This window comes from Gobio gobio (assembly GCF_949357685.1).
Source record: "Gobio gobio genome assembly, chromosome: 13".
Taxonomy (NCBI): Eukaryota; Metazoa; Chordata; class Actinopteri; order Cypriniformes; family Gobionidae; genus Gobio; species Gobio gobio.
In genome coordinates, this window is record NC_137106.1 from 5,626,237 (window position 1) to 5,645,938 (window position 19,702).

At 40.2% G+C, this 19,702-nt stretch overlaps 1 protein-coding gene across 1 annotated transcript in view; it reads right to left on the bottom strand.

Annotated features, from left to right (window-relative positions):
* Window positions 1-698, bottom strand: part of LOC307135918 (uncharacterized protein C14orf132) — a 37,752-nt gene extending 37,054 nt beyond the window's left edge. The window contains exon 1 of the mRNA XM_079832638.1: window positions 469-698. Within this exon, the coding sequence (XP_079688764.1) occupies window positions 469-495 (27 nt within the window). The 5' untranslated portion in view covers window positions 496-698. The remainder of the gene's footprint in view (window positions 1-468) is intronic.
* Between the last annotated feature and the right edge of the window lie 19,004 nt (window positions 699-19,702).

Here is a 19,702-nt window from a genome sequence, read left to right on the forward strand (position 1 = left end):
ACTCATTCTCACACTCACTCACTCACTCACTCACTCATTCACACACTCATTCACACACTCACTCACTCACTCACACACTCACTCACTCACTCACTCACACACTGACTCACTCACTCACTCACTCACTCACTCATTCATCCACACACTCATTCACTCACTCACACACTCACACACTGACTCACTCACTCACTCACTCACTCACTCACACACTGACTCACTCACTCACTCACTCACTCACACACACACACACACACACACACACTGTCTTATACACACACATTAAATGCATGTAAGCGAGTAAACTAAACTTGTGGTTAAACTGCACAGAAAGACATTAAGAAGCTGTCAAAAGATCTGGAATCATCTGAGTGGATAATGAGGATCTTTGAGCTCTAAACTCACACTCCGCACAGATTCAAAAGTGAACAGGTTGATGTGCATATAAAGCTTGTATCAAACATCTCATACCTGCGCAGCCATAAATGAAAGATCCATGACGACCTGGTGTGTTTAATTCCTGGATGAAGTGTTTCTTCAGTTCCTCATGGGATTTTCACAGCAGGTTTCCTGACAAAGACGTTCATCCTTACAGATCCATAGTCAAACACAGAAATCATGACGGAGTCGACATGGAGAGATCCGAGCAGAGAGAGAGAAAACACCAATGTTGTGGCTGTGAGAGACTCTCTGTGTTCCTCTCATTCTCTCTCTCTCTCTTTCACTCACTCACTCTCTCTCTCTCACACACACTTTCTACCTCTACCTTTCATGTCATGTCACATCATGCATGATCACAAATGGCTGGATGATTTTAGTTGTTGTTAAATGTGTCAAGAAAATGTCCACTGATATTTCACTTCAGGAACAAGGGAAAAATAAGAAAGTGTTCTATGAATAAGAAAAGATATGCCCTATATTTATGCCCTAAAAAAAGAATCTTTAAATTGACATTTTTAAATGAATATATACCAATTTTAAAATGTTATTTTATTCAATGATTATTTCCTTTTTATTGTTCTTTATTAATTTGAGTTATAAAAGTGGTCGGACACATTACAATAATAATGAAAATAATGAAAATTTTAATTATTAATGAAAATATATGTATAGTGAAAATAATAAATGGACATATCATAAAAGGAATTTCACAATTGTAATGGTTTTTATTGTGAGATGCATTTTTATGCAAAATATAATAATTTGTTTTGTTGAATTTCAGTATTTTGAGGTGTGTAAAGTGTGTAAAAGTCAATGGTCCTGATCTCAGGGAAACCTCTGATAAGCATGAGACTCTCAATTGAATGTCTGCGATGTCTGGAGAAACAATCGAGACATCGAAGAGATGTGTGTGTGTTCTGGGTTTGGATCCCGTCGGTGTGTTGTGTTTGACGCCGGAGAGCCATCCGTCATCATCCTGGAGCGGAGCATTGCGCGCCGAGACGTCAGCGTCAGTCACAGCTGATCACGCCTCGATCCGTCTCACTCCGCGTCCCACTTCTGCAGCTCGGCTCTCCGGGAGACTCCTGACTGAGAAAGTCAAGTTTTCTGCTTCTCCTGTGCGCTTCACGTTCACGGTTCACCGTCACATGATGAGTAACGTGTTGAGCTGATTTCACGCGTCAGCGCTGCTGCTGTCATGTCCTCCTGTGACTTTGTGTTTGAACTTCAGGTTCATCTGACCTGTTTCTATTATTTGAGCTTGTACATTCAATCATCAGTTTGATCTAAAAATATCATCAACTTGTTGATATGTTAATATTATTATGAAGAAATTTGTCCCAATCAACCTGAATTATATATATATATATATTAGCGATGCCACAATTCTCAATATAGGCTAATATTGAACCGTTCGGTACGGCCTTCAGGGTTCAATACACGCTTGTGAATTGCGTTTTTAGTATAGTATTTTTCTACAAATTCTATCATTTGCCTCCATCCCAATTCTGAACAACGTGACATACATTCACATCACACGTTAGTGGTAGAGTTATACTCACGGAACACTAGAGTTATTCACAATCACCAAAGTTCATCATTTGCATGCGTTTTAAAGCCTTGCCGGCTCATTCGCGTGCATATGCACTGTTTAACATGAGCTTCTCTGAGCGCGCGCACTAAACGCATGTCAAACACTTGATTACAGGACTAAGTTGTCTTACTGCGCTAATACTGTCAAATACACACATGGTTAATATAAACACAGTCGGTTATGTCTAAAGTGAAAGTAAAATCAGTGTGTCTGTATATTAGATGCGTGCAGGTCTTAAATTGACAACAGCGCAGCCTATAGTGAATACGCGGTCCTTAAAGGGACAGTTCACCTCTAAAATTATGTCATTATTTACTCACTCTAATATTGTTCCAAACCTTTATTCATTTCTCATTTTTGAGTGAACTATCCATTTAATGTTAATACAACAACAAAAGACAGAGAAAATCACTCACTGCTCTTGACTGAAAAACTTTAATACAGTAGCTTTAATCAGAATCAATGTATATTTTATAGTGAAGTCTATGTAGTGTTTTATTTTTACATTTATTCATTAAATTTCATACTTAAATGCTGCTGTACTGCTCTGAGCTGCCAGTGTAAATCTTTATATATATTTATTTTATATTATACAATACACTAGGAATCTGTACAAGGTTTTTTTTTTAAAGTAAAGTTTTAAGTTTAAGTAAGGTTTTTCAATTATTTTAAGTAAAATAAAGAAAGAGTATTGCAATTAAAAAATAGTCTTTTTTCTCCTTAACCTCTTGCGGTTCCTGTCGCTTAAGAATAGAATAGCAAAACACTGATGTGACAAGCCATCAGAACCGAACCGTACCGAAAACCGTGGTTAAAAAAACGAGGTATGTATTGAACCGTGGACGAACTGTATTGTTGCATCCCTAGTAGATATATATATATATACACAGTTGAGGTCAGAATTATTGTCCCCCCTGGTAAATAAATCTGCATTATTTATTGATCTTTCATTCAAAAAATATGCAAAATTCTAGCCTTTCATTGAAGTAAAAATTTTATTATTTAGCACACCTGTGTGACCAGGAGCATGGAATGTTCCAGCCATGACTTCTTATTCCACAAGAGTATAAATATGAGGAAACACAAAGCCCAAATTCCCTCTTAGTTCACACTTGTAGTTCGGTTCGTTTGGTCCGGATCAAAAAACAATAACAAAACATATAGTCCTGGTCCGCTTAGCGCTCACACTGGCATTTTTAACAGCCAACCTAAAGTTACCAAACCAGAGGCATAGGGATACGGTCACAACCTGATTGGTCGGCTTTTATGACGTATATTTCGCGACGGAGCTGCTTACCGAACATTCAAAACAATGCTGTGTGCTGGATTAAACTTGATCATTTTATGCGTGTACATATGGTTTTATTTTTACCAGCTGAGAACTCACGAAGAGCTCATAAAATGTTCAAAACATTCAGAACAGCCGTTGTGCAGAAACACAGATCTGCATATATTGATGAGGCACTTTACCTCCTCGTTGCTCCACGTTTGCCCTCTACTCGTTTTGGATACACCGAGCTGACATCTTGTGACATCACGTCCTGTTTTTTGTTTGGGTTACATGTCTTTGGTCCGTGTTGCATTCATATATAAATCGAACCACACCAGAGTTGGCTTGAAAGCGGACGAGACCCATCTTTTTAGCGTTTCGGTCGGCTTGTTTGGTGCGCACCAGGGTTCGGAAGGCAGCGTTCACATGTGTTCAACTGAACCGCACTAGCCGAGCAATCGCTCCAGGGTTCGTTTTAATCCAACCAAACATGACAAGTGTGAATGCACCCTTAAACTCTGGGACCATTTTGGGCATTTCCGCCTGGATTTGGCCTACCCAAATTGAAAAGCTTCCCTAAATACACAATTTTGGTGTGTCATTTTACAGGAAACCCTTTAAAGTTTCATAAACCACTGCTAACAGTGATAAACATGTGAGTATATGTTGTCCGAGCTGTATAAAAGAGGAGCTTTTTGATTTTTTTGGTTATAAATTCAGTTTTGAAAGTATGTATCTCAGGCCCTGTGTGCTCTAGCACCCTGCAGACAGTTTGAGCTGTTTCCACTAGATTCCAGAAAATACTGGAAAAAAGATTTTTGTCTGCATCAAGTCTGCAAGATTTATTCAAATTAGTCTGAATGGAGGACCCATCCCCCTATACCAATATACATTGGTATAAATGCAATATCCCCATGTCATTACATTACTTTTCCCAGTGTTTGCTGAGATATGCTGGAAACAGCCCAAACTGTCTGCAGGGTGCTAGAGCACACAGGGCCTGAGATATACACTTTCAAACATGAATTTATAACCAAAAAAATAAAAAAGCGCCTCTTTTGTTTGTCTGTTTTTTTTATATTTGATATGTTTATTATATCACACACAACATATACTATAATATTTATCACTTTCAGCAGTGTTTTATGTAATTTCAGGATTTTCAGTAAAATGACAGGGGATATTGCATTTATACCACTGTATATGGGGGGGGGGGGGGGGGTTACATGAAAAAGGTAATATTCCTCCATTCAGATCCATCTTGCATACATGATAGACATAAATCTTTTTTTCCAGTATTTTCTGGAATCTAGTGGAAACAGCCCAAACTGTCTGCAGGGTGCTAGAACACACAGGGCCTGAGCTACACAGAATTTATAACCAAAAAAATAAAAAAGTGCCTCTTTTTCTAAAAGCCCCCCCCCCCATACTCATATACAGTGGTATAAATGCAATATTCCTGTGTCATTACATTATTTTCCCCAGTGTTTGCTGAGATATGCTGGAAACAGCCCAAACTGTCTGCAGGGTGCTAGAGCACACAGGGCCTGAGATATACACTTCAAAATTGAATTTATAACCAAAAAAAAAGGGAGGGGGGGGGGGTGTTATTACAGCTCAGAGAACATATACTCACATGTTTATCACTTTTAGCAGTGGTTTATGAAACTTCAAAGGTAAAACTCCTGTAAAATGACTCCAAAATTGTGTATTTAGAGACACTGTATCTCCAGAAAGTAGAGACTTTAAGCTTTCAAATGGTACCACATTTGATTTGGACCTTCATCCCATTGGTTGCCATTGAAGTCCATTATATGGAGGAAAATCCTCAAAATATTTTCCTCAAAAAACAAAAAAGAAAGACATGAACATCTTGGATGAGATGGGGGTGAGTAAATGATCAGGAAATGTTCATTTTGAACTAATCCTTTAACAGAAGATTCTCATCTGATATCATGAACACATGCTGAAATGTGTTTTCTCCAACTCAACTGTTCTTTTCATTGAACGTCCATCATGTTTGCTGGATCATTCATCATTATAGGCTGGTTCTGGTTTGGGTCTTCTCGCCGTCTTTGCGTCCGGTGAGCGCCGTCAGCCGTGACCTGCACCTTTCACTTCCGATTTAGTGTTTGCAGCTCAACGCCACTACATAGTGCTGACTGCGACAAATGAGAGCATGTTTTCATGGCATGTTACAGCTCCACATTCAGCTGGCCAGAGCCCTGATCCCCAGTGACAGGAATCACTGGACCGGATCTGACCAGTGCTCTTTCAGTCACCTTCACCTTCAACCTGAATCCGCGGATGCCGTTTTCCTGGTCTCACGTTTGTGTTCTAAAGATGCTTTCAAACGTTATATTGTAGTTGTTGGAACGTTGTTATGTCCAGGTTACACTTCAGTGACACTCTTCAGCTCCATTAAACAGTGTTGGTCTTAATGTTTTCTCTGAACATTGTGACAGCCGGTGCAAACTAAATCAGTATTAATTGTAATTATGAACTTCCCAGAAGTTTTGATCGTGTCACCTTGACATTATGATGTTCCGTACATCTCATCCCAACCTGTTCAGTGGTCATATGTGTGTTTTGAGGGGTACATTTATTAATGAAATTGGTGGCAGTTGCTTCAGTCACGCTGTTTCTCCGCTGATTTCCCAGAGGATGCTGAATTCAATCCCATATGGGCATGTGAGGGAAAGCCAACTAAACAAGACTTTCATTGCTTTCTCATTTAGTGATATTTGACTAAACACACACACATCCTCAACATAAATTGTTTATGAAACACATTTACATTTATGCTTTTATCCAAAGCGTCTTCAGCAATTCATCATTTGTCAGCGTTGCACTCTTCTGATTATGGAATAAATGGCATTTAGCTAGAAAAAAATCTATTTTTAAAGATGCCACACGTTTTTCATTACTGTTGTGGTAATGTCTGAAGTTCCAGCATGGACTCTGGAACATTTTTTGTGGAAAAAATGCCTTGGTTACCTCGTTTAAAGCCATTCTAGCGTGGTATAGAAAGCCTGCAAGACTCAGCTCGATTTGCCCCAGTTCTCATTAATATTCAACGAGCGAAGCTGCTTGACTCTGATTGGCTAACAGCTAGCCAATGAGAGCCTGGCTATCAGCATCCTTTACCCAGCGCAACAAGTAGAGGAACTTTGTTTACTATCGTCTGGAATCGCTGCACAAATGTCTTCTTCAGGTATATTGCCATATATATATATATATATATGACGGTCGTTCAGCCATCCATGCTGTATATGAAAACTGTCACTGAGCAAGACTAATTCTGTGGGCGCGGTCTCAGCTGGGCGAGCTCATGAATAGTAATGAGCTCAGGCAACACCATGTCAGACTGACCAGCTTTTCTAAATGGCCTGATTTCTCCGCTTATTTCTCTTCAGTGGCTAGAGCTGACAGAGGAGGCAGCAGTTCATTTCCTCATTCACGACATAACATAAACACATATGGGATCCATTCGGATCCATTTGAATAAATCTTGCATACATGATCCAGACAAAAAATGAACAGCTGTACAGCTCGGACAACATATACTCACATGTTTATCACTTTTAGCAGTGGTTTATGAAACTTCAAAGGGTTTCCTGTAAAATGACTCCAACATTGTGTATTTAGAGACACTGTATGTGGGTATGGGAAGCTTTTAAAGTTGAGTCTGCCAAATCCAGTCAGAAATGGTCCCAGAGTAATTTAGTGTAAATAAGTAACTTTGTGAAAAACAAATGTCAAAGTGATGCATATCTCCAGAAAGTAGAGACTCTAATCTTTCAAATGGTACCACATATGAGGTCAGAGCTCCTGCACAGACATTTAACATTTAAAGTACTTGATGTCATTCCGGACCTTGTACTTATGATGCGTTCATGCTATACTATTTTACATTTTTATATGAAATATATATTTTCCAAAACAAGTTTTACTCTTAAACTACAAGAAAATCAAAGCCATAAATCTAAACAAATTGTGTCCCAAATTTGAGGTTGATATCACAAAAAAAATTAGCTTTCAGTACGATTTAGTTTGGGGCGCAGTACCAACATTTCCCACTAGTTAATTTCCCATTCACCTACAATTCAAATAATTTTGACCCTGAACAATACAAGTGTGACTTTTTTTTCAGGACCATTTAAAGGGGTCATGAACTGGCTTTTTTTTTTTTATATATACTGTTGTCTGAGGTGAACTTATGACGTTTGTGTGGTTTTTACATTCAAAAGCATCATAATGAATCAGTAATAGGCTATTTTCTGCCTTGGTTTTGAGGCTCTCTGAGAAACACTAAGATTTGATGGGCGTGCCGAACTGAAGACTTGGAAGTAAACGCAGACAGCTAGGATTGGATAAGATTTGCATATTTAATGAGCTTCAGCTCCCGTCTGTCCCAGGAATCGTCTAGGGGAAATGCTCAGAGGACTCGCAAAATATCAAACAAACACTAAATCACACACACACACACACACACACACTTACACGGAGACACACACACTCACACTCGCGCGGAGACAGACACACACACACACACACACACACACACACACACACACACACACTCACGCGTGGGGAGACACTCACACTGGCACGGAGACACACACAGACACACATACACACGCAGACACACACACATGCGCGGACGCGGACACACTCTCACTCGCGCGGACACACACATAACGTTACAACAAGTCTCTCTACACATAATCAATACACAATCATACACATATCAAATGATCTGTAACAATGCAATACTATCGTATAAAAAAAAACATGTTTTACTCACATAAGTGTGCTGCACCATTCCTGTAGGGTCCAATATAGAAGGCACAGCATTGTTTCAATCTCAATATGTCTGAAATCCCCACGTGAGCTGGAACTTCATTAAAAATAAAGTTCAACCACATATTCCTAATATTAGGATCCGAGGGAAGCTTATGCAGCGACTGTGTTCTTCCACAACCAGGAATAGCAGTATCGTGATATCCTCGGCATGTTTATTGCTGCTGGCTAGCACAATCCGACCAGCTCCATGAGTCGGTGGGCGGGGCTACGGAATTACACCTGCTTATTATTCTGTAGAGGCGGTGTTTCGTCGCGCGATGACGTGAGGATGAAGCACAAGATCGTTTTCTGGGTCTGGTGTCTATAAAAGCTTTTCTTTGACTAACAAGAAAGTTTTCAGGTCTGAAACTTACAGGATATTCTTATATTTGCCATGACCTCTTATATATCAAAAGCTCAAGGGAAAGTTGATTTCTCAATTCATCATCCCTTTAACCTTTTTGAATCATATCATTATTTGTGTGTGTGTGTGTGTGTGTGTGTGTGTGTGTGTGTGTGTGTGTGTGTGTGTGTGTGTGTGTGTGTGTGTGTGTGTGTGTTCATACAGCAAGTGCCAAAATCTTTACCAAGTTACGTACCATTCCAATGAAGTAAAACATTCTAAAACAAAACTAAATTTAAAATGTTTTGGTCAAAAACGACTGAAGAGTACCAGAGGGTTAAGTTGACTAAACGTAACATTTTAAGGCAGCATGAACACTTTCAGTTGAAACAAGTTTTGTTACAGTGCATGTTTGAGTAGGGTATCTGCTGTAGCTCATCTGTGTTATGGGCCTTTTCACAAGATGTAATATAAATCTCTGGTGTCCCCAGAATGTGTCTGTGAAGTTTCAGCTCAAAATACTCCACAGATAATTTATTAGAGCTTGTCAAATTTGACCCTATTTGGGTGTGAGCAAAAACCCACCGTTTTTGTGTGTGTCCCTTTAAATGCAAATGAGCTGCTGCGCCCGCCCCCTTTCCAGCGGCTCCTTTAGCTTCGGATACAACGTCAACAACAAAACGAATCTCACTCAGCCTTAACGTCAGAAATAACCAGTTGTGGAGTGCAGCCGTACATGTTTGAGTCAGACACAGATGAGAGACTCAGGAAGAGGTTGACACTTTTAGACGCACATGGACGTTTCTGAAGGGTTAGTGGACACATTTATGTAACGTTAGCATCGACTAGCATGTACCGTCATGTTAATCTGTAAATTGTTGTGTAGGTGCTCGTGTGGGAACGTAACACGTCTGTCACCCGACTATACAATGGATTACAAAAAGTCAAAATGTCTGTGAATACAGTCAGAGACTATGCTAACTTTAGCCATATTAGCCGTACAGCATTCTAGAAAGCTCATTCAGAAAGGACATTTGCCATCCTGACTTGTTCTGGATATGTTGGTAATTGACCCTCGTTGGTAAAGCAGTCATGCGTAAAATTATTTGTGCAAATGTATAAATGTATTTCTTCAAAAATGAAATTCATCCAGTGGCTCTGATGCCGGGAGTCTATGAGACTCATATGTTCATTGGGACGTTCAACAACAGAACATTTGTAATGTTTTTTGGTGCAGATAATGTAATACTCGAGCGCTGATACAGCGAGTAAACAGAAATGGCGTCTCTGTGCTTCTCTCTCAGGGGCGTGTCTATGCTAAAAGAGCCAATCATCAACAGTCGTGGGCGGGGCTTCCCTACTCTTACAGAGGGTTGGGGGAAATATGAAACAGGGCGTTATGAGAGATTGATAATGATTGATGGGATAATAAAAAAAAAGTGTTGGGTGGATTATTACCATTATAGGCTGGTTGTTTACACACACACTGTGGACACATCTGTGTTCAAACACACATCTGTGTACACTTTAACATATTTTATTAAGAATATAGTTTATGAAGTAAAGACACCACAACTGTGATTGTATCCTTTTATTAAGAATATGTTTAGAGTAGAGAGAGAAGAAACACATTAACAAAGAGCAATAATAAGAATAAGAATATCTTACCAAGAGATGATTGACAGGTGCAAGACGAGATGCAGGAGTCAGCAGTGGAGTCCGGAGGATAACGAGAGAGGCTATAGAAAGGATGTGTTCCATCTGGATGAGCTCATGATGCTTTGGGACTTTCTATGCTAATAGGGCGGAGTGCCGGAGTCTGTCAGCCGTCATGGGCGGGGTCTGTTCTAATAGGGCGGAGTCTGTCAGCAGTCGTGGGTGGAGTCTATGCTAACAGGGTGGAGTCCGTCAGCAGTCACAGGCTGAGTCTATGCTAATAGGGCAGAGTCTGTCAGAAGTAGTGGGCGGAGTCTATGCGAATAGGGCGGAGTCTCTCAGCAGTTGTGGGCGGGGTCTGTGCAAATAGGGTGGAGCCTGTCAGCAGTCGTGGGTGGAGTCTATGCTAACAGGGTGGAGTCTGTCAGCAGTCACGGGCAGAGTCTATGCTAATAGGACAGAGCCTGTCAGAAGTAGTGGGCGGAGTCTATGCGAATAGGGCAGAGTCTGTCAGAAGTAGTGAGCGGAGTCTATGCAAATAGGGCGGAGTCTGTCAGCAGTAGTGGGCGGAGTCTATGCGAATAGGGCGGAGTCTCTCAGCAGTTGTGCGCGGGGTCTGTGCAAATAGGGTGGAGTCTGTCAGCAGTCGTGGGTGGAGTCTATGCTAACAGGGTGGAGTCTGTCAGCAGTCACGGGCAGAGTCTATGCTAATAGGACAGAGCCTGTCAGAAGTAGTGGGCGGAGTCTATGCGAATAGGGCAGAGTCTGTCAGAAGTAGTGGGCGGAGTCTATGCAAATAGGGCGGAGTCTGTCAGAAGTAGTGGGCGGAGTCTATGCGAATAGGGCGGAGTCTCTCAGCAGTTGTGGGCGGAGTCTATGCAAATAGGACGGAGTCTCTCAGCAGTTGTGGGCGGTGTCTGTGCTAATAGGGCGGAGTCTGCCAGCAGTTGTGGGCAGGGTCTGTGCTAATAGGGCGGAGTCTGTCAGCAGTCGTGGGTGGAGTCTATGCTAACAGGGTGGAGTCTGTCAGCAGTAGTGGGTGGAGTCTATGCAAATAGGGCAGAGTAAAAAAAGGAGTATGTGGATTTTTATCATTATAGGGTGGTCGACACACAATTAATGTTCAAACACCATGAAAAAGTGAATTTTGCATAAAAGGTGCCCTTTAAACTTCAGTATGTAATTCATTTGTCATTGTTTGTGTTGAAGCCGATAAATGAATGATGCCTCAAATTGAACTTTATTTTTTTGCACTGATTATGATTGTCTGATTATGAGGCTATGCACTTCACTTCCTCTTGTCTGCAGTGTGAAATCCAGGACAGCTGTCTTGTAATGTCTTCATGTTTAATGTGTTGAGCATCATGATGGCCTCGCTGTGAAACTTTTAATGTTCGCTGCACTGTCGCACTTCCTGGAAACGCCAAACTGTGTGTTCTGCTGCGGCTCCCAAACACACTGTTTGTGCTATTGAGCAGAGTCGTCAGCTGACCTGATCTTGACCTTAACCCGCTCCTGGCATGTGCACTAGTTACTGCATCATGTTTCTGACCCTGCACAGCATTAATATTTAAGGGCTAAATATTGATTTGATCTCTCTTCTGGCACAAATGCTCAGTGTGGGCCGTCTGATTGAATCAGGGCTTGATTTATGAGCGAGCTTTAGTTTAGTGTTCTCTAAAGGCCTGTCGTGGTTTATTTGGAGATGTCATTGTGATAAGGTCATCTACTCACCGCTCTCAGACAGGTTTGCTCAAGTAAACACCAGTCTGGATGGAAACTCAAAGGTGGGCTGCTAAAATCAACCTTCTCCGAACGTTCTGGCAGTTGAACAAATGTTCCAGTCATGTTCATAAGAGTTCTGGTCTTTAATAATGCTCTCAAATCATTACCACAATTTTTTTTAATTTTTATGTGAAACATTTTAGTTGGACATCTAACATTTTTGAAATGTAACTACTTGTTTCTGAATTTTTCAGAGAACATTCAAAAGTAACTGTAACGAAGTTACTTTAACCAAATAAATAAACAAAACGAAAATAAAAGCGGCAGCCCCTCACAGAAAAAAGAAAAAGAGGCCGAGAGGTTCTTCTTCGCGGTGCCATCCCAGATAGCATTGTGACATTGAGTCAATGTTGAAATTCCATCAGAATCATCAATTTGGTTTAGTTTGAAATTTCAATACTAAGGGCCCTATCTTGCACCCAGCGCAATTGACTTTGTACACCGACGCATGTGTCATTCCTATTTTGCACCCGCGCAAAGCGCGCTTTTCCCTCCACAGAAGCACGTCGCTAAACTAGTGAATGAACTTGCGCTCCCTGGGCGGTTCAGCGCAAAAAAGGAGGCGTGTTCCGGCGCAAACAATCCCTGGTGCTATTTTGCTGTTCCATTAAACAATTGCGCCACTGACCAGAAAAAACCTAGTCTAAAGTCAGTGGCGCGTTGCGCGTTGTTCATTATATTTTAAGGGCGCATGCTTGACCATAATGTAGCCTATAGCGTGCACAACGCGCATACACTTTGCTCATGTAATCTACACAGATGCAACAGTTATTTTTGCAAATCATAAATTGTTACACTAAAAAAATATTAACACATGAGATGACGGAAATCATTGTGGTGTGCCACGAAGTTGTGAAAAAATAGGCATAAATCTAGCTTACAAATGATTCAGGCTAATTGTAATAATTAAGGATAAGACCTGTTTGCCCAATAGTGGCAAGACATATATGTATATAAGGACATCTGACAAATTGGTTTGTCCGTCAAGAACCAGGAAAAAAAATCGACTGAAAAACTGAAAAAACTGAAAGACTGAAAAAAAAAGACTGTGAAATCACCTTTACCATAATGTACAACATTACAACTTCACTTCTCTGTCTTTCACTGCTCTTACAAGAACATCAGTCTCCTCGGCTGTGAACCGCTCCTGGCGTGCGCCTGGTAAATACGCCATAATAAGAGCAATCCATAATGGAACTTGCGCACCTGCTTTTACAGGGAATGTTGGATGACGCTCTGATTGGTTTATTCACGTTACGCCCAAACCACACCTATGAATAATGAAGCTACTTCAGACCAACCCATTTTAGATTTGCGCCGGGCACAAGAGCCATTTATCCCGCCGGGAAAATAGCAACAGCGCCGAGACCCGCCCACAAAGTTACTTGCGCTTTGCGCTTTGACACTTGCGTTTCAGATCGTTAAAATAGGGCCCTAAGTAATATTGGATCAATGTTGATAATTCCATGCTTTTCAGTGTTGAAAAAACAATCATTGAGTCAATGCTGATTTTTGGTCAGCTTAATTCTCCACTGGTGAGGCTTACTGTCCATCTATCTGTCCCATCATTCAACATGTTAAAGCAAATCCAAATTAACTGGGAACATTTCTCCTCAAAGGATGAATCTCCGCCAACAAGTGTGTGGATTAAAAAAGAACTACCATAAATTGAACTCAATGGGATGAACCAGTTGATGATTATTAATATTAATGTTTTAATTATTGTTTTTAAATCTCCTCCATCATGCAAAACATCTCCTATCCTCTAGTATTTTCGGCTAGCTACAGCATATGCAGAGAGATATATAATGACTGTCACAGAGTCCTTCATTCTTGTGGTCATCCAGTTAAGAAATCATAGCCTACATTTTATAAATTTAAAACAGGCTATTATTATTATTATTATTATTATTTTAAAAATCATCTAGAATTTACATACATTTAATTATTTATCTAAAGAAAACAGGGTTAATAAAGAATTTAGAATATTTTTCCCCTCCCGATCAAATGCGCCCAATCCAATCCAGTAGATCTCAATTTTCATTTTGTGTTTTTATTTATCTTTATTTTCTTACAACTTGTGAGCTTCTCCTGTGCGAGTCAGAGTGAACTGCGACGTTAATGAACGCCCTCCGCAGCCTACATAACCAACGGCCAGGATATTCTTTAAGTAACACATTAAATTTCAGTTTGTTTTTCTCCAAACCCCATCACATTTTTATTAATCTTTATGTCTTAAGCTGGGCATACACGGTGCGATTTTCGTCCGATTTCGAGACGAATTCTGCCTTGTGCAACTCTTATTTGGGTCGGGCCGATTTTCAGCTTTGTCCTGCGTCGTTTGTTGTGAAGTGTTGATCTATGGGATGATTTTAGTATCAAAATGATTAATCTGTGCGTGCAACGAGTAAGATGTGCATTTGTGGATCCAGTGCCGCGCATACATTCATTGACTCGTTTGTGAGTCGATCCTATTTGATTCCTTTGAATTTTGAGACAATAGGATCGACTCACAAACGGGTCTAGAAAATCACAACTTTTCATTTCCCGTCGGTCTTAGTACACAATGTAAATACACACATCACAACATGTAAATAGGAAAATGTTGGTGTTATTTTGTCACTCATTGAGCAGTCGGCTAGCTGGAGCCATTTACCTCCAGTCTTTGTGCTAAGCTAGGCTAGCGGTGGGTGCGTCAGACAGAGTTATGGCACGAATGAGATGAGAATGGGATGTATGGGCTTATCTAACTCTGGGGGATACGAGTTAATAAGATAAGGTCAAAAAAAGTCGGCATGTTCCTTTAAATAAGATGTGTTAATATTTCAAAATGATTACTGAAGAGGATTAGAGTCAAGCAATAATAAAAAAATAAAACCCTCTTGAGATTAAAGTCATTTTAATGCAAGATTAAACTCAAAGTTGAAATTCAATTTTGAGAATAAAATCATAAAATTGAGAATAAAGGCGCCGTGTTTCGAGAAAATAGTAGAAATAACATGTTGTTACTTAATTATTAAATATATTTTTATTTTACAAAGTGTGAATAATATTTAGTTTAGTTAGGAATAAAAGTCAACTTGACTTATGTCTAATTAAAGCCTCTTCAAAACATACGGCTAAATTTACTAGCAATTTCTACTTCAAATATTTTCATGAAACAAGACGGCGTCCTCTGAGCGATATTCCCTTCTTTGAGTTCATCATAAATCACTGACTTCAAGAGGGAAGCCAGAGCTGTAGAAATGTGAATATTCACATTAAGGTCGTTCGAGGTTGTGCGACAATTTGATGAATTGCAGTTATTGCATAAATTATCAACGGATTAGGGAAAGAGTAATTTATCCGCACTCTCTCCACAGGACGTCCTCAGGTTTTACACTTTGATAAAAAAATTGTCCCGTTGGTTTTATCGGATGGGTGAATGACGACGGGCTGTGTGTAAATGTGTTTTTTTTATCTCTCAGCGGGGTGGAATAAAAATGATTCAATGCATGTATTATTACAGAGAAATGATGATTCTACACAGATGAATGCTGTTTTGATATCATCTCCAGTAATGCAATGAAGGTCAATAACACTTCAGGTTGATTCTCTGACTCTCTAATTCATGACTCTTTATTAACAAGTTCTCATAATAACTCACAGGATTTGAAAGCAAACGTTGAACAATTATAGCATATAAACAAGGATTGGGTATAGACTTGTGCACTGCAGTCTCTGTTTTGTCCACTAGATGTCAAGAGTACTTTATTTATAATCAGAAGACAGAATATGAATTCAATGTTTTGTTCCAGATGATGAACATTGTTTTCATTTCTAATCTGACATGACAAATGCATGTTATATTGATGGCTCGGAAATAATAATAATAATAATAATAATAAAGAATTTCATTAATTAATAACTAATTGTACATTTAAAATTGGCATTACTAAATTTGCTTACAAATTAATTTTGGGATATTTTAATGGGCAATAAAAATGCACTATATATATTACATCGATCAGGCATAACATTATGACCACTGACAGGTGAAGTGAATAACACTGATGATCTCTTCATCTCCTGTTAGTGGGTGGGATATATTAGGCAGCAAGTGAACATTTTGTCCTCAAAGTTGATGTGTTAGAAGCAGAAAAAATGGGCAAGCATAAGGATTTGAGCGAGTTTGACAAGGGCCAAATTGTGACGGCTAGACGACTGGGTCAGAGCATCTCCAAAACTGCAGCTCTTGTGGGGTGTTCCCGGTCTGCAGTGGTCAGTCTCTATCAAAAGTGCCGGGTGTGTGTGCGTGGCTTACCTGGGGAACACATGGCACAGGTGCACTATGGGAAGAAGGCGTGGCGGCGGAGGCAGTGATGCTTTGGGCAATGTTCTGCTGGGAAACCTTGGGTCCTCAATCCATGTGGATGTTAATATTAATAACTTGCGATTTATTACAGAAAAAAATTTGATTAATTAGTTGGGTTTTTTTTATCGATTCCCAGCACTAAAACAAACACAAGGGAGAGAGTGGAGACACAGAGGTGTCAAGGAAAATGAAGATAATGAAAAGGAAAAAGGGACGTGAAGGTGCAGTTCAAGAGAGAACCTTTAATTCTTTTGATGGATCTAAACCTTTATTTTTGTGATGACCATACAAAAAAATATGATTCTGGGTGTATGGGATGGCCTGGATGAGTGTGAGGTGTCTGAAATTTTGTCCCAGTCCGGCCCTGGTTTGAGGTGTTGATTCGGCCTCCAAATTCTCCAGATCTCAATCCAATCGAGCATCTGTGGGATGTGCTGAACAAACAAGTCCAATCCATGGAGGCTCCACCTGACAACTTACAATTCTTCAGGTCATAGTGTTATATACAGTGGGTACGGAAAGTATTCAGACCCCCTTACATTTTTCACTCTTTGTTATATTGCAGCCATTTGCTAAAATCATTTAAGTTCTTTTTTTTCTCATTAATGTACACACATCACCCCATATTGACAGAAAAGCACAGAATTGTTGACATTTTTGCAGATTTATTAAAAAAGAAAAACTGAAATATCACATGGTCCTAAATATTCAGACCCTTTGCTGTGACACTCATATATTTAACTCAGGTGCTGTCCATTTCTTCTGATCATCCTTGAGATGGTTCTACGCCTTCATTTGAGTCCAGCTGTGTTTGATTATACTGATTGGACTTGATTATGAAAGCCACACACCTGTCTATAAGACCTTACAGCTCACAGTGCATGTCAGAGCAAATGAGAATCATGAGGTCAAAGGAACTGCCTGAAGAGCCTGATCTGGCCAAGGTTACAAAAAACTTTCTGCTGCACTTAAGGTCCCTAAGAGCACAGTGGCCTCCATAATCCTTACATGGAAGACATTTGGGATGACCAGAACCCTTCCTAGAGCTGGCCGTCCGGCCAAACTGAGCTACCGGGGGAGAAGAGCCTTGGTGAGAGAGGTAAAGAAGAACCCAAAGATCACTGCGGCTGAGCTCCAGAGATGCAGTCGGGAGATGGGAGAAAATTGTAGAAAGTCAACCATCACTGCAGCCCTCCACCAGTCGGGACTTTATGGCAGAGTGGCCCGACCGAAGTCTCTCCTCAGTGCGAAACACATGAAAGCCTGCATGGAGTTTGCTAAAAAAACACCTGAAGGACTCCAAGATGGTGAGAAATAAGATTCTCTGGTCTGATGAGACCAAGATCAAACTGTTTGGCCTTAATTTTAAGCGGTATGTGGGAAGAAAACCAGGCACTGCTCATCACCTGTCCAATACAGTCCCAACAGTGAAGCATGGGGGTGGCAGCATCATGCTGTGGGGTTGTTTTTCAGTTGCAGGGACAGGACGACTGGTTGCAATCGAGGGAAAGATGAATGCGGCCAAGTACAGGGATATCCTTGACGAAAACCTTCTCCAGAGTGCTCAAGACCTCAGACTGGGCCGAAGGTTCACCTTCCGACAAGACAATGACCCTAAGCACACAGCTGAAATAACGAAGGAGTGGCTTCACAACAACTCTGTGACTGTTCTTGAATGGCCCAGCCAGAGCCCTGACTTAAACCCAATTGAGCATCTCTGGAGAGACCTGAAAATGGCTGTCCACCAACGTTTACCATCCAACCTGACAGAACTAGAGAGGATCTTCAAGGAGGAATGGCAGAGGATCCCCAAATCCAGGTGTGAAAAATTTGTTGCATCTTTCTCAAAAAGACTCATGGCTGTATTAGATCAAAAGGGTGCTTCTACTAAATACTGAGCAAAGGGTCTGAATACTTAGGACCATGTGATATTTCAGTTTTTCTTTTTTAATAAATCTGCAAAAATGTCAACAATTCTGTGTTTTTCTGTCAATATGGGGTGATGTGTGTACATTAATGAGAAGAAAAAAAAAGAGAACTTAAATGTTTTAGCAAATGGCTGCAATATAACAAAGAGTGAAAACTCTTTTAAAAGGGGGTCTGAATACTATCCGAACCCACTGTATTAGGGATCGACCAATATGGATTTTTTAGTGCCGGTACCGATTTTTTTTTCATCAGCCTTAGCCGATGAGCGATACGAGCTGCCGATTTTCTGACAAAATGACACAATGATCATGATGATAACAATTTTACAAGTCTCAATTTAAAAAAAGGAACATTTATTGAACTAAAAATGACAATATTTAACAAATAGAAAAAACAGGTGAGGTAGAACAAGTAAAAAAAGAGTTCAGTGGTGAAAATAAATATTTAAGCATAAATAAAATAATTACACTATTGCACACAGTAGCAACAAGCAAGCAGCATAGTAAAGTGCACACTGACTGTACTATACTTCATTTTAAAACTATATACAACCTAGTCATTTAATGCTTAAGTGCACTTATACTTACTCAATTTGCGTTTTCCATTTGGACGCACAAACTTGCTTAGCTATAGTTGCAAGCACATATAGAGCAACGTGTTTCCACTTTCAAAGTGTATGGCAATATTTCAACTCAGTCAAACAGTTAAAAGATGCTTTGAAAGTTTAAAACTTATCGTTGTCTTGAAGAGAAGATTACAGCACTGTTAGTGCGGGGAGGGTCAGTGTATGAACTGCAGTCTCCAGCGGCTCAGAGCTGCCTGTGGACGCCTGTCTGTAAATAATGCCGGGGGAAAAATATCGGCGAACGCAGCAGCCTTGTATCGGCCGATGCCGATACACATAAAAACGCAAATATTGGCCTGATATATCGGTCTAACACTAGTTAAAATATGATTTGATGACTCAAAATTCTTTCCATTGCAGTAAATGTGGATTGCAAAGAGGATAAAATAGATATGCAAAAATGCAATTAACAGTTAAATCTGGTGGAATTTATGTCATTTCCCGCTCAAATGCATGAAGCGTTTTTGTTTCGTTTGACGAGTTATGGTTCGTGCATCTCTAAGCTGAACATGTTGCATCAGTCTCCCTGAATTATTGATGAACAGCAAACAAACAGGCTCTCGGTCAGTCTGAAGCGCTCCAGTAGAGGGCAGTGTGTCACACCACACACTCCCTGACCAACCTGAGCATCTTCTGAAGACTGTGAAATCACAGAGACACATCAAAGTAAGACGTTCGCTCTCTTAAATCTGACTCATTGTACACACACAATCTGTTGAATAGCGGCATGAACACGGCTGCCATTCTAGCGCAGGCCGGCCTGTCTCGTCTCCTTTGGTCCCCGCTGACCTCATTACAATGTGGCTTACAGCCAGAGCCAGTGTCACTTTTATTTACAGCTTCATATAGCGAAACAACGCTGA